The 15927-nt window shown below is 36.3% G+C and overlaps 1 protein-coding gene across 1 annotated transcript in view; it reads left to right on the plus strand.

Annotated features, from left to right (window-relative positions):
* Nucleotides 1-15927, plus strand: part of slc15a4 (solute carrier family 15 member 4) — a 62145-nt gene that overhangs the window by 29503 nt on the left and 16715 nt on the right. The window contains exon 8 of the mRNA XM_084087266.1: nucleotides 12556-12714. Coding sequence (XP_083943392.1) covers nucleotides 12556-12714 — 159 coding nt within the window. The remainder of the gene's footprint in view (nucleotides 1-12555; nucleotides 12715-15927) is intronic.

Genomic DNA, 15927 nt, shown 5'->3' on the forward strand with positions numbered 1-15927 from the left:
GAAAATCGAGCTCAAATAGAGTTACAAGGTTTTTAACCAGCGAATGTCAGACATACGTGTTTTGTCCGTCATTAGAACGGCCGCATCTGAAGCAGTAAATGCATCGCATTAAGTTTTCATCAACTTACAGGTTGTTTATTGTAGCTACTGTATGTGGACGCTCAGTTTTTTTCCATCATTTGACAAAAATCTCTTGTTATAAAAGATTAAGTGCTTCTTTGCACTAGCTATTTAAGACGGTATTGGCTATAACTGGACGGCAAATGCAAGACTAAGACTCTCTGCTCCTCCAATACATAAAATAGTGGTACATATAAAGTGTTTTTAATTTACTTGAGTAAAGACAACACTGTACTTATTCAAACAGTTCTTTATTTACCCTTGCTTTGCAAACAAGCAGAGACAGTCTAAAATGCATGCGGCACTTCATTCAAGATTGAGGCGGGGTGAAGTTATGAGGTTTTACTGACAGTTTGAGAATGCAAAGGAGTTACGGTTTAGTCACAAGCTCTTTTAATACTTTTCATTGGTTACATTTGCAAAACCCAAAGTAGTAATAATTGTAATGATTTATGAAAAAAAAGAAAGAAATGAAATATGGAGATATATAGTTTTACTCCAGACCACGACAAAATGAGAAAGGACTAAAACATTGCTAATTATAATAATTATTACAAATAGTTAACTATTTCTGCCCATACTGATGCCATTGAGCCAATGTATAACATTTAAACTGATTCAGTATCATAAAACTTTTTCTAGAGGTTTGCAGATTACAGTTATCCATGGCACTTGTCTTATTTGTGTCCGCTGTCTCATCTCTATATTTACCGCTGGTTATGTGCCTGTCTGTGTCCATAAACATTTTCACACAGGTTAGCAGTGTTCAACTCTCCCCGAACTTACAGCTGCGTTCATTGCAACCCTTCTCTTCCAAGGTCATGTTCAAAAATGCTTGTTTTCCTCTTAGACACACACCACACCGGTAATTTTACACCCATTTCACGCACAGAGTACATCAAAGGCTGCACGTCCCCCCTCTTAGCCGTTATGAAACAACAAGACTAATAAGTACATTTGGCAAAGGCAAGGAAACACTTTCCCTTCATGTCGAATTGTAGAGAACACAGTACTGATTACTAGATTTCTCCTCTACCCCCTTAAAAGAGGTGTTTTAAATCAGATTGTCGCTCATGGCTTTTGGTCCTTCAAATAACTGGATGCTTTTTTTTTTTTTTTTTGTCGGTATGACTACAAGGGCTTTCAAGGGCTTTTAAAAGAAGCTATTAGGGACTGTTCGTTATTTATTTAAGGGGCCACCGGAGGAGTTTTGAGATCTGTTGTCAAAAAAGACATGACCCTCCCTTCGCCAGCAATACATTTTTGGATGACCCTCCAAAATGATTGTGAAAAAAGGCATGACCCTCCCCGATAATTTGTTTGATTAGCATACTTCTGTACTGGTTTGCGCTTGGCAAAGATGTTCAGATAGCCATTGTTTGTTTGTTTTTTAAACCATAAACTCTTGCTTTCTCATCTTACTACTGTAACTATAGACCAAACCTACGATTCGGTTCGTATCACGATTTTTTATTTTAGATTTAAAAAAAAAAAAAAAAAAAAACATGTTTTCGGTGCTGATGCGGTGTGACGGTGTGCATCTAAAAGCTGTCACAAAGAACCGGCAAAAGTAATGATTATTAATAGGCCTATGTCAAATATAGCAAGGAGACATTTTAATTGTTTTTAAAAAACAAGTGTTTTCTGTGTCTACTGCAAAGATGAAGTTGACGGTGCGTCGCGATCTTCTCAGAACGCGCCAGAGAGAAATGCACATTTCATAAGGAGAAAGCAGTCTGTTTTCCTTCGTTTTGAATTGTTCTGCATGTTTAAAAGTAGACATTTCAAGCTTTCTATTTCTCAGGTCTATGAGGCAAGTAGCATACCTTACGCTGAGTTTCGGTTAATTTATGAGACAGGAGTCCAGTTCACTCGCCCGCGCCTCCGTGTCATGATAATCTATTTTCTACTATATTTAGACTACTTCTTATTTATTAAATCCAGATGAAACATTGATTAAAATTAAGATAAAATTAATAACATAACGAAATTCACTTTAAAGAAAGGCTTTGTGCTTTCTGTTTGAGGTCTCTGTGCAATTTTTAAAGTCGCTTCAGAGCAGTCATGTCCGTGCGTAATGGAGAACTGTCACGTTCGTAACATTTTTTTTTTTCACATAAATGCAAACACAAAAATTAAAATAAAAATAATATGAAATTTAATTTTCTGTGGAGGCCGATCTTTATTCATCCGGTGGGTATATATATTTTGGTTTGCACAGTGTAATTTATAGAATTACTAAAAAATATTTTGCCACCTAAAAGTTAAAGATTTGTTTGTGTCACGTCACATGTGTATTTCCCTCATATTAAATATAAAACGCATGTGTAGACTGATATTTTTCTAATGTCTTGACTCCTTTCAGACGTTTCAAATAAATGCATTTTCTGAGAATTTATATTTCAAGTTTTGACTGCAAATGTCACGTCCATTCACTGGAATCGCCCAATTTTAACGAATTTATCCTCAACTAGTTTTTGTGGTGTAGGTTTTATGGTGTATTTTATGTTAACTTAAATAATAGCCTACTAATAGTGATTTAAAGATGTGGTAGCGCTGCGAAGATCGCGAGTCGTCAACTTCATCTGTCTAGCCGACACTGACATAAAAAATAACTGTTTTATTAGTAAACAATTAAAATGTCTCCTGTTATATTGAACATATTTGCCTGTTCCTTACAAAACACTGACAGTGGGGTTTTTGACTGTTTTTTTTTTTTTTTTTTTTTGAGCAGCTGCAGACAAATTATTTCGACACACACACACACACAATATTGATAAACAGGATTTTTTGTTCCTTTTTTAATACAATAAAAATTTCATTTAATTTATTGTTTAATAAAATTAAAAGCCTAATATTTTTAGTTTATTAACAGCAACAACAGCTGTAAAGATGAAGTTGACGATCGCCATCTCCATTTCATAACCAGAGAGTAGCCTATTTCTTTTCGTTTTAAATTGTTAAAAATAGGCTACATTTCAAGCTTTCTTAAGATATATTTCATGTATGTGAGGCATATGCTGAGTTTCGTTAAGTTAGGATGTGATGCGCTTCTGTTTAAGAGCATGCAGTGCAAGTGACCACGCGGGCGCCTCTATGATTGTGTTGTCTGCTATATTTGGTATTTGGCAATTGGTTGATATAAAAAAAAAAATTAAAATTAAGATACAATTTATACAAAACGAAATTCACTTAAAAAAATCGTTTTCTGCAAAATAAAAACTTAATTAAGTGGTCAAAATCATGTCTGACCCGCTCCATGTCTCTCGATACTGCGTATGTGCGGTTCACTTTTCATAATCAACATAGATGAAAAAATAACATTATTATATTTTAACAAAAATGAAACTAAATTAGCTTATTTAATGGTAACAACACAGTAGGCCTACAGACTCTGTATTTGTACAAATTGCTGCACATTCATTTTATTCTGAATTTTGCACACACAAGTTGAAAGGCATTTGTTTGTGCATGCATGTAAAACATATCTGCAACATTTATCAAGTTCACTGATAATTATGCGTGCATTTATTAATTATTATCTTAATGAATAATGTAACAAGGACGAAGCATGTAAACTGTTTGTTTAGAATTTGGATCGATCATCGCAAATAGATCCGAATGAAGAAACGTAAACCATAGGCTATAGAAAATGGGTGGGCCCGGACCTAAATGCCCACCCGGGCCCAATGATAGCGCCGCGGCTGGTGGTAGCCCTACATCTTACACATCGTGGAAACAAAATAAGAATGGAAAGTGCAGTATCGCCCTACAGCGCACATTCTATCAGCAGTTCTGGCGCCTCAGTCCCAATACTGTTAAACTCGACGTACGTTCACATCACATGTTAATGCAGCGGTAGAGTTACACTCACAGGACACTGTGCACTTAAAAAAAGTTCATTATTTGCTCGTGCTTTAAAGCTTTGCAGAGTAAACATTTCTTTGGCATTCTGTTCTGACATGATGCACTTTTTTCTAAGCGCGAACTGAAGCGCACACTGTCAAACAGCGCCAAACTGGATTTGTGTTGGGTCAGACCCATCTGATATCGAAGGGGGGCTGATAACGCAAGATCAACATGGAGCTAAATGAAAAAAAAAATAGCACCAAACAAGCCACTTTGAATTGTTGCTTTTTTAATGAAAAGTTGGGTGACCCTCCCCATAGACTAAAAAAAAGTTGGATGACCCTCCCCTCAACAAAGAATAAAAAGACATGACCCTCCCCTATTTTCCTCCGGTGGCCCCTTCCATAAATACCGAACGGTCCCTTAGCTTCAGAAAGCTTAGCTTAGCTTTTTTTTTTTTTTTCTAGATCTAATTATTTCAAAATGTATTCATTAGGTCTGTTAAGTAACAGATACTTTGACCCTTTTATGGCAAGGCAAGGTAATTTCAGATTGTATAATGTCATGTGGTGCGACTTTCCTAAAACGTAATATATAATTCATAGTATTTGTTTAAAAAAATGTTGGGAAAATTATTATTTTTTAAATAATTATTCAGATTTAATGCTGGGAACTCAGAAATGAGGTGTGTTGGATTCAAATGCAGTATCTTTAATAGTCAAATAACAAAAGTACAAGAAACTGTTTTTGACAAGCTCTGACCATTGTTAATGTAAGGTTGCTTTAAAGTATTCTAATGTTTCTCTACATCTAAGGTGGTGACACTTTTAGTGCAGTGTTTGCATGATGGTAATTTGGTGTTCATTGATGGTTGTGTTGCAGTGCCAATATTAATATATTATTAATTTTAATATAGTGTTCATTTAATGGTTCATTTAACACTGACAACTGCAATGTTGTCAGTGTTAATGTAGTTTCTTTTATGAAATTCTAGACCAGCAAAACAATTTTACACCATTCCAGAAAGAAAACTTGTCTTATAGTTTTTGTTACACCAAATTATATTTTTGTAATAATAGCATTTAAATTTATCTTAAAAGTTGTAAAAAAGTTTTCCGAAACCACATGAAACCAGCATAATTTTAAGAACTTAGAACATAAACTAGATTTTTCAAAGATTGTTCTTTTTATTTTTGTGGACGTTATTTTGTTTTTTGTCATTGAGCCGGTTGTCAATCCCAAACACTGATGTAATGTATGTATCCTAAATTAAATCCCTGTCTGTAACCCCAAAGGATACTTCTCCCCTTTGAGACACTAGTCCTTAGAAAAAAATGTCCCTCAATGTGCACATCTCTTGAATATGATTTGAACAGGAACAAAAAAGCAGCATTTTACCCTCTTTTTGTTAACACACCAGCCCATTCCAAAAAGTAACAAGAGACATCTTTTGTTTTCCCTTTCTCTTTTTTCTACTTTCTTGTGGGGATAGTGGCTGTCCCTAACAGTTAACATCTTCATTTTATTTTTTTATCTGCGGACCTGAAAAAATTGAAAGAAAAAAGGCTCAGCGCCGATGGAATAATATGTCCATGGTGGACGTAGCGGCCCCTGATTGAATTTCCAGCAGAATGGGGAGATGGGGAAGGCTAAGTGTAATCTTCCGCTGCTCCATCACATCTCCAGGGGTTAGAGTATTGTGGAAAGCTATAAGACCCTATCTGCAAAGGTGCTTTTTTAAATCTGAAGAGAGCCATCAAGCTATGAAAATCAATACAAGAGGCAGCCCGCCGCTTCCTGATCACAGACAGCTGTGAAATGATAGAGAAATTGGAGAGGTGCGAAGACTGCATCAAAAATATTAAGATTAAAGATGCTGAATAGCATGTCACCCACTGAAATGAAGATAAATTTAGCTTTTCTCATTTTCTTGAATAACCCTTTTACATTTGAACATGATTGGGAAGATGGCCAAGGCCAGCGATGGTTTGATGCAGTGGAAATCATTCTACGAACATCTGTAAAATTGCACGATGTAGTTGTGCATATGATTGTTCCATGTACATTTTGGGAATGTACCTTGAAAGAAAATGTAATGTGCTCTGCTCTGAGATGTATGCTAACATGCTAATTCTGAAGACTATCCATAAGCTCAGCTGCAGGACATTTATCCATCAGTTATGAAACAACATCTTGGCTGTATTTTGGTGGGACTCCTCAATTCCTTGGGGCAACCAGACTAAGATTTAATGTGACCGCAGCAGCAGTTAAACACAGGTTTGTGCCTGATAACGTCATGTCTGTGCGGCGGTATGCCGACACACTTTCGTAGTCAACTCTCTCCATCTCACCCCAGGTCTCCAGTGTCCTAGCCCTCCCATGAAATGCAAATGCCTCCTGATAGCATGGAGGACTCTTAAAATAAAGCCTCAACGCTCCATCCCTACCCCTGGGGAACCTCCAGGAAATTGGATGACAAGAAATGTGACAAATGTCTCTGGAAAGTTCCCTCCTCTGGCCCTATTCTGTTTGAATAAATCCGTTTTAATGGACTCCACTGCCAGCTCGCTTTGTCATGGGCTGTCAGATGACAGCGGAAGCTGAGTTGATTCTGATTTCTCACATTGTTGTAGACGAACACTTGCAGTTACACACATGCACCACCTGCGGGAGATGAACTCCAGTTGAGGGGACAGACTTTTCAGACTCTTTTTTTTTTTTTTTTTTTTTTTCCTGGGAATTTTTATTATATATTGTTCTCTCCGAAAAATGTTAAAGGCTAATGTTCTTTCCGAGAAAGAAAAATTGCCCACTGCCTGACTCTGCAAGGGGAGAAATAAAACTAGAATATTTCAAGTTAAACTTCTTTTCTTTTTTGAATAATTCAGCTTTGAAGTTAGAAAAGGTCAGGATTTATATATTTTTTTTTCTTCTTGCATGATATTGTGGATGGTCGTGTCATTAGACTCTAGTTGCCATGCTCATGACATTGAGGCACCTTATGGATTACCTCTTAAACTTTGTAGCCCAAGAATAGTTGCCCACTGAAGCTAAGCAGGGTTGAGTCTGGTCAGTACCTGGATGGGAGACCTCCTAAGAAAACTAGGTTGCTGACTATATGGTTCCTAATGCCCCAGTATAGGGATGAGGACACTATACTGTAACAAGCACCGTCCTTCGGATGAGATGTTAAAATGAGGCCATGACTCTCAAAATCACTTTCCCTCCACCAACTTGTCGTCATCCCACGCCCAACACCCTGGCGATACCGGTTTGTGGTTCGTCCCTCCTCAGACCACTGTAAATTCTCACCACTGCTGACCGGGAGCAACCCACAAGCCTGGCCGTTTCAGAGATACTCAGACCCAGTCACCTTGCCATAACAATTTGGCCCTTGTCAAATTTGCTCCAATCTTTATTTCTGCCCATTAAGAACTGATTTTTTGCTTACCATCTAATTTACCCAGATCTTAATATGTGGCCTTAGTGGATTATCATCAGTATTTGCTTCACCTGTAACTGGGCATAATGTTTTGGGTCATCAGTGTGTGTATACTGTATATACAGAACTTTCCCCTCCCATCAACACTTTTATGGGATTGCAGTTTTATGCAAATTTGCCGTTAAGTAATAATGTACTGTAAATCAAACCATTTTAGGAAAAAAAAGAAGCTCATAACATTTTTCGTAGTCTTGATTGATTTTGAACAGTTACTGTTGTTTTAAGTGTTTCTTGAGCCCAGGGCTTCTCAAACATTTGATTGCTGTCTGACAACAGCCTCCATGGCACAAACAGCACTTAGAAAAGGTCAACCATGCCTGCAGACAGCTATAAACACTGTAATAGAGCAGCCGCATTCCTTCATCTCCCTCTCTTACACTTCTTTTCTCTCTCTGCCCCTCCTGCCTCCATGCCTCCTAATGTGCATTTGTTTCAGAGCAGCGAGAGCGTGGGATTGTGGGATGGGAATAGATGATCTCTTTTGCTCCGTTTTGTGGAATCCCTCCCTTTTCTTTTAGCTGTTTTACCCCTGTGCTCTCTCTCTCTTACTATCCGTCCATCTATCAGAGAAGATTCATGGCCTAACCAGGCTCAGTAAACGAGTCTGACAGTTGTGCCTACAAGCCATAATTTTAAAAATGACAAGTTTGAGGCGCCATGAAATTATCAATGTCAGCCAGCAGGCAGCCACCACTCAGGTTTAAAAAGAGATTTGATCTTCTCTTTCTCTTCTTCTGCGTCCTTTCTACATCTCCTGACTTTCCTGAACTACTTCATCTTTTCTTTCCACCTCTCAGCATCCTCCATATACTGCTTTTCTTTTTTACCTCTCTCTTTTTTTTCTTGGTGTCTTTCTGTAAATATTTAGGGATGTGTGCTGATTTTGGCAGTTGAGTAGGTGTTTCTGAGTCATTCTGCTGCCAGACCTTCATCAGTGCTACAGATGTATGGACACACACTCACCTCCAGATATGTTTTAGCAATTTAATCTAAATTTTTGGCTGATGCATCTAAAAAGGCTTTCTTGTCTGCTTTGATGATGGATGTTAGCAATGTACGGATGCCATTTTAAAGTCTAATGCAGGAATAAATGATAAATTAATTAATTAATTCAAATGTAAATAAATAACAAACTGACAAATAAATAGAGGCATAGGCTATAAAATCTATTTTAAAATAGACATGTAAAACTAATTTATTTCAAAAAGCATTTTTAAATATAGAAATAAAAGGTTTTATTAGGTAATAAAAAAGGTACTATACAAATTAAAAGGCGCATTTTTAAAAATGAGTTAATAAAAAAAAAAAACATTTACAGTATGCCTTTCTTTATCCAGTGTAAATAATGCATTTAAAATGTATTTTTTTCTTACATTTTAACTATACATTTTTAAACATGGATGAAATAAACATGAAATAAAAAGTATATATGTATATATATATATATATATATATATATATATATATATATATATATATATATATATATATTAGGGATGTGCAAAGCAGCCGGTATTTGTATCTGTATTTGTATTTGTTGAGGGGGGAAAAGTATTTGTATTTGTATTTGTATTCGAGTAAAATTCTAAATAGGTGTAAAAATCCATTTCTTTGCGTTACACTTCTAATTTACGTTATAGTGTAAGTATTCTTTAATTATAATAATTATGGATATGCAATATTGGTTGATGTTTTTCCTTAAATCCAGCAATGAACATGTAACAACGAATGCCATTAAAAAATAATAATAACATAACAGCCATTACCTACGTTAACGTTACTCTGTCAACAGCCTTGTCTAAATTACCGAGCTAACAGAGCTACTAGTGTTGTCACGGTACCAATACCAGTGAAAATCCACGGTTCTCGGTACCAATTTCGGTACCAAAGCTTAATTTAGATTAAGTTTACATATATTAAAGTGTATCGTTTACAAAGATGGAAACTGTAGTATTAAAAACACTTTACAATAAGATTCCATTTGTTAGATAACATTAGATAAAATGACCTAACAATAAACAATAGTTAGGCCTATATAGGCTACTGTCGCAATTATTCTCCTTGGGGTTAATTTAAAAATACATTTTTTAAATAAAAAGTTAACATTATTTATGTTAACATTATTTAATGCACAATGAATGAAGTGAACAAACATGACCAATCAAGTGTTTGTATTAAATAACATTCAAAACATTAATTAATGTTGTAAAAATATATTGTTCACTCAATGTGTTGATGTTAGACAACGCATTAAGTAATGTTAATGAATGGTATCTTATTGTAGTGTTACCAAACTATACAGGAGATAAAACGTGTTTTATTTGACTTGACTGTACTTTTATTTAATCCAAAACTGCATTCATATTTCATTTTAAAAGGGCTTTTTAAACCTGCTAAGAGTTATCCAGCCAAGAATAAGCCGAACTGCTTTTCTGACGGACTGATATTAATAACATAATGACGGCTTTTTATTTCATTTCTCATCTCCATAAATATAAAGCTAATGCAAGGGGTAGAAATCAATGAATTCTTTGCTGATACTTCCTCGTCATCATGGAGAGCGCAGTTCGCACTATGAGTTCGCACCGCTTTCCCCTTTCCACTTTCCACAAGCGCTTGCTCTCTCGTGGCGTCTGTTGTTGCTATGCAACCGCGCCGCTCATTTGAAATCTGCACGCGCAAAAAACGCGCTATGTGAACGGCCCCGTATGACAACGTGACATTAGCCTAATCCAAAATATTTCCATATGTGGCTCTTTCCTCCTTTCTTATCAACAAGTGGATTTACAGCCACCACATCAGCAGCACCGCCGGTCAGGAAACGCAGCTTTTTGAAATAAAGTTTTTCTTGTTCTCGAATACAAATATTTTTAAAGTATTTGTTCGAAATAAGTATTCGTAAAAAACACATTATTTGTGCCTTTCCGAATACCGTATTCGGGTTCGGCTCCACCCCTAATATATATATATACACACATATATATATATATATATATATATACACACACACACCAAGTTGTCATGAAACTATAGATGGCGCAGGCTGATGTATCGTTAATGGGACAATCCGATTGGTTCCTGTCACATCTGCAGCCAATGAGCTTTCTGATCAACATTTAAATAGCTGATTATCGTTTACCATTGCAGTTTGCAGCACGCTTTCAGATTTCCTCTGAAACACTCCACCTTCCCCAGCTCCACCTTTATAGATCTGCTATGGTTCATTTTTATATGCCATTTTTTGCAGAATCAGTATGTTCTACATTTTCACAGCAGTGTGTCTGGGAATGTATTGACAGCATCAAGTTCCTGTACTTGCTCTGCAGCAGCAGTAGCTGCAGTAATCTACAACAACAGCAATAATCAATAGCAGCAGCTGCTGCCAAGACCAAATACATTAAGATTGTCATATCTATTACCATGCTAAGAAATCTTCAGAGAGTTGGTATATGTGTGTGTATATATGTATGTATATATATATATGTATGTATCATATATCAGTGCTGACAAAATGAATGTGTTAACACATGCAATTAATTGTTTGTTTAACACTTTAAAAAATATTGAAGCAATTAACGCAGCATCTATTTTTTTCTTTCATCCTTTGGCTGCGCTACAGTATATGATTACGCTATTATTTATTCAAGCGCTATTAAACCACTCAAACGTGACGAGACAAAAACTAACTAAAATCTTCACTGGCATGCTGTCTGTGGAGCGGCTCTCTGTGAACAAACACCCGAAACTCACACAGAAAGCCGCTTCAGACATCACGGCAGCACCCCATTGAGTTCTCTTTCATGGTTTTTTTTTTCATGGACAAAAGCACACAAAATTATGCCAAAATTCCTGTTTGTCGAGTATCCTCATAAGCACAATCTTAAAAGTGTTAAATGAACACAAAGATTTGTGAGAAAATAGGATGTGTCAGGTCTTAAAGTGACAGCAGTCTAATAAACTTACTGCTGTCTGTAATTAATGTTAATCAAAGAACAAAAGACAAAGAGAAAATCACTCCCTACTCTTGACTGAATAACGTTTGTAGCTTTGATAAGGATTCATCTATATTTAATTCAAAATGTATGCAGTGAAGATTGCAAAGTGTTTGATAACTTTATTCAGTTTTAGTATATTTCCTATCTGTTAGACCTACCTGAAAATCGGTTACATGGGACAAAAACAACGAAAACAATAACTTTTTTGGTGCATTTTAGCTGGGCAGGTAAAAATCTGAACTGTCCCGACTGGAAAAAAAACCTTTGTGTTGAACCCTGATAAATAAAAGACACAGCTAAATTTTGACATTTATTGCAACGGTCTTGTGAAGATTGTTATGGAATGCCTGTAATGGAGACATCAGTATTGGTATCAGTGATACTGGCCTTCATTCATAGTGCTTAGTAAAAAGATGCCATTAAACAAATATTTAAAATTTACTGTCTTTGTTGTTTCTACATTATTTTGGAGATTAAATGTGAAAGTATTACAACATATAAATATATATTAAAAACTTTAATGTTATGTGTGATTAATCATGATTAATTACAGATTCTTTTTTTATCGATTACAGCACTATATATATATGACAACTCTTTGAAGATGTTTAGTATGGTAATGGACATGATAATGTTAATATCTTTTTTTATCAAACCATTTATTGTTAAATTCTTTTTTATTTTTAAGTAGAACATGCACATATATTTCAGCCTCTTTTAATGCAAACACTCCTCATTTCTATGCAAATAAGGCTCATTAAGATCACGTCTTATTCACAAAAGTCAGAACTCTTTGGCTGCAAGTTGATATAACAGTATAGAAAGTGTATGAGAATAAACAGCAATTCATTCTTAGTGAATTCCCATGTGTCTTTGTCTGTGAGCACTTGTATCTACATGCAGCGAGCCTGTAACAAATGAAACTGCTGTTGCACGTCATTTTTCAACCATGATCTTTTTCACAAGACTATGTTTTTTCTGTGTATGTGGACATGTAGAGTGCCTTGGATACTTTTGAGGTTCTGATCATGCATTCGAAGCAAACTTCAGACTTTCATCATTGGTTTCTGCATCTTCTTGTGTTTGTAGGTCTGGAGTTCGCCTACTCCGCAGCCCCGCGCTCCATGCAGAGCGCTATAATGGGCCTGTTCTTCTTCTTCTCCGGCATCGGCTCGTTTGTGGGATCTGGACTTCTTGCTATCGTCTCTCTCAAAGCCATCGGCTGGATGTCCTCGCATAAAGACTTTGGTAAGACTTGTGTGAGTGTGTTAGAATGTAGAACAAGATACGTGAATAGCACTGCATAAGGTCTGGGATGAAACAGATGTAGCTTGCCTAGCTTTTGATAAGTGTGTCTGTTGGAATAAGTGTGTGCATGAATATAAATGTGAGTGTGTGTGGGTCAGGCTTTGCCTGCATTGAGGAGACCATATGTTCTTATAATGATCGTAAAACCTAAAATTAGCTACAGTGGGGACCTGTGAGGAAAAGGGCTTGATAAGCATACTTAATTATGACTTAATGAAAATGTAAAGGTTTGTGAAAAGGTCCGAGGGTACAGAAAATTTATTTAGCTCAGTATAAACTCAATTGAACTCAATATTAAAGGGATAGTTCACCCAAAAATGAAAATTAGCCCATGATTAATCACACTAAAGCCATTCTAGGTGGATATGGCATTCTTCTTTCAGACGAATACAATCAGAGTTATATAAAAAAATGTCCTGGCTCTTCCAAGCTTTATAATGGCAGTGAATGGCTGTATGTCTTTGGAAGTCCATCAAAGCGCATCTATTCATGATTAAAGGGCTAAGGTGGGTTTATAAAGGCCTTCTGAAGTGAAGCGTAAGAAAAATATCCATATTTAAAACTATCGACTAAAATAACTAGCTTCCGGCAGATGGTTGTACACACCGATTTACGCCAAAAGAGTAACCCTTGAACTTGACGGACAACGTAATGACGGCAATTGACGCCTCTCGCGGTTCAAACAAACAGTACTGGGCAACCGCGTTCGTCATTACGTTGTCCGTCAAGTTCAAGTGTTACTCTTTTGGCGTAAATCGATGCGTACGGCCATCTGCCGGAAGCTAGTTATTTTAGTCGATATAGTTTGAAATATGGATATTTTTCTGACACGAACGCATCGCTTCACTTCAGCAGGCCTTTATTAACCCCCCAGAGCCGCGTGGAGCACTTTTATCATGAATAGATGCGCTTTGATGGACTTCCAAAGACATACAGCCATTCACTGCCATTATAAAGCTTGGAAGAGCCAAGACATTTTTAATATAACTCTGATTGTATTCGTCTGAAAGAAGAATGTCATATACACCTGGGATGGATTCAGGGTGAGTTAATCATGGGCTAATTTTCATTTTAGGGTGGTCTATCCCTTTAAGTCCTATTTTAACAGCTTGCATTTTTAAGAAACACAGCTTTTATGCAATTATCACATGTAAGCTGATTGATGTAAAATATCCTGAAAATCAATGACTTTTATGTTCCATCTTGATGAATGAAATCAATGATGAAAGATGGTCCCTGATCAGCATTCTGTGTAAATGCGATTTATTGTAATTATGTCAAGGGGAAGAAAGGTCGTACCTTTCAGCTCACGGTTGTGTCAGAGATGAAGTGACGAGGTGAGCACATGTGCTTGATGGATGATGTGTGTTTTATGAGTGCGTGTCCACGTACCAAGGCTTGAGCGTAGTCATTAGTAATCAGCTGAACCCAAGAGGTGATTTCCCATTTGCCCACTGTTTATGTGTGTGTGTGTGTTTGTTTATTTGTGTATCATGCAAAAAAACCAAAAGCTTAGTATTTTGTTGTTTTTTTTAATGATTGATGACACATATTATGAAGAATCAGATACAGAGTATCAGCATACAGATTTTTATTTTTTATTTTACATTTATTTCTGCTTCCGTCTGTTTAGAAAGTGATCCTAAACTAGTTCACACAGCGGTTATTCTTATATATACAGTGACATATACATTATTAACTGAAAATATTCAAAATATTTCACACAGATTTTCATTATTAAAAATTCAATAATCCATATTCACCTTTCAGATTTCACTTCCAAAATGTTCATTCTGTTTAAAAATACAATATATAATATTCGACTGGGATATTATCAACCGGGAACGGCAGCAATATCAGTAGATTAGTGGATAGTAGTTCATTCAACAAGCCTTTTTGTTTCAAAAAATATTTTTTTTGGTTTTGTTTCATTATTTTATTTCCATGAAATCAAAATGGACCCATAATTTTTTTTTATTATTATTGTCCCTAGTATTGATGTGCATGAATCGTCAATACATGCTGCTATTTTGTATATATATTTTTTTCATAATCTTTCATCAAAATGTAATATTATAGTACCTCTGAAAGGTGAAAAAGAAATCTCAAACCAATAACCACCCACTTTTCAGCATCCAAATAAATCAAGTCCTGTCCTACATTTTCCACTGAATAGTCTGTCACTCATAAATGTCACATTATGTTATGCTACATGCTGTTTTCTGTTGTCTTGGCAAATTTGAGTAAAGTAAACTCTTGAAGTGGAGAAAGAAAGCCGTACCTGAGTGCCGGGTCTGGTATTATGAATGTGCATGCTAATTGATGGTCATGTCAGGCTTACACCAGAATCGGTTTGTAAATCTGTCACAGTGAGGACGATGAATGGCACAAAGGAGACAGTAGATGGATGTGATTTCCATCGCAATGACAGTTCAATGGTCCAGATGCACTCCCACCCATTCTGTGTATCTGAGGCAAATGAACAATTTACCCACAAACTACTTCTGCACCCATTAATACAGCACACCCAGACAGGTGTGAGGCATTTCTGCTAATGGCAGCAGTGAGAGTGCATGTACTTCAAATCTGTCCCTCTTTGCTCTTTTTGTTTGGCAAGCATCACTGGGATATTAGAGTGGGCCTTAATATGAATTATATGACACATTGCTATTTTTTTCTTTTTCTTTCATGCGACATTTAGTGATTGGACAGGAAACGATGAGAAGTGGAAGAAACAGAAATGACTGTGAAAGAACAGTCAGACTCAAACCTGCAATGTCCATATGAGTGTCACATGCTATAATATGAATAAAATGCTGCATTCATGCCATTTCAGAATTACCGTAATTTCGAGATGACAACATGTGACGTTCTACTCTGAGCTGTACTCTGGACTGGGAATTATGCATTTGTATGGCAAGTTGGAGCTCTCAGAAAATTCCCACTGCACAAGTTGTAATCACGACCTTTTGGAAGTACTTTGACTCGGCGCAGTAAAAAGTCACGCCTGATCCTCTTTCCACTATTGACAGAAGTGAGAGGAAGAGGATCAGGCGTGACTTTTTACTGCGCCGAGTCGAAGTACTTCCAAAAGTGCTATTACGCCATACATTATAGTTATCCTTTTTAACCCGCTTAGAAAAGCGCCACGTT

The sequence above is a fragment of the Abramis brama genome, assembly GCF_963993115.1.
Source record: "Abramis brama genome assembly, chromosome: 16".
Lineage (NCBI taxonomy): Eukaryota > Metazoa > Chordata > Actinopteri > Cypriniformes > Leuciscidae > Abramis > Abramis brama.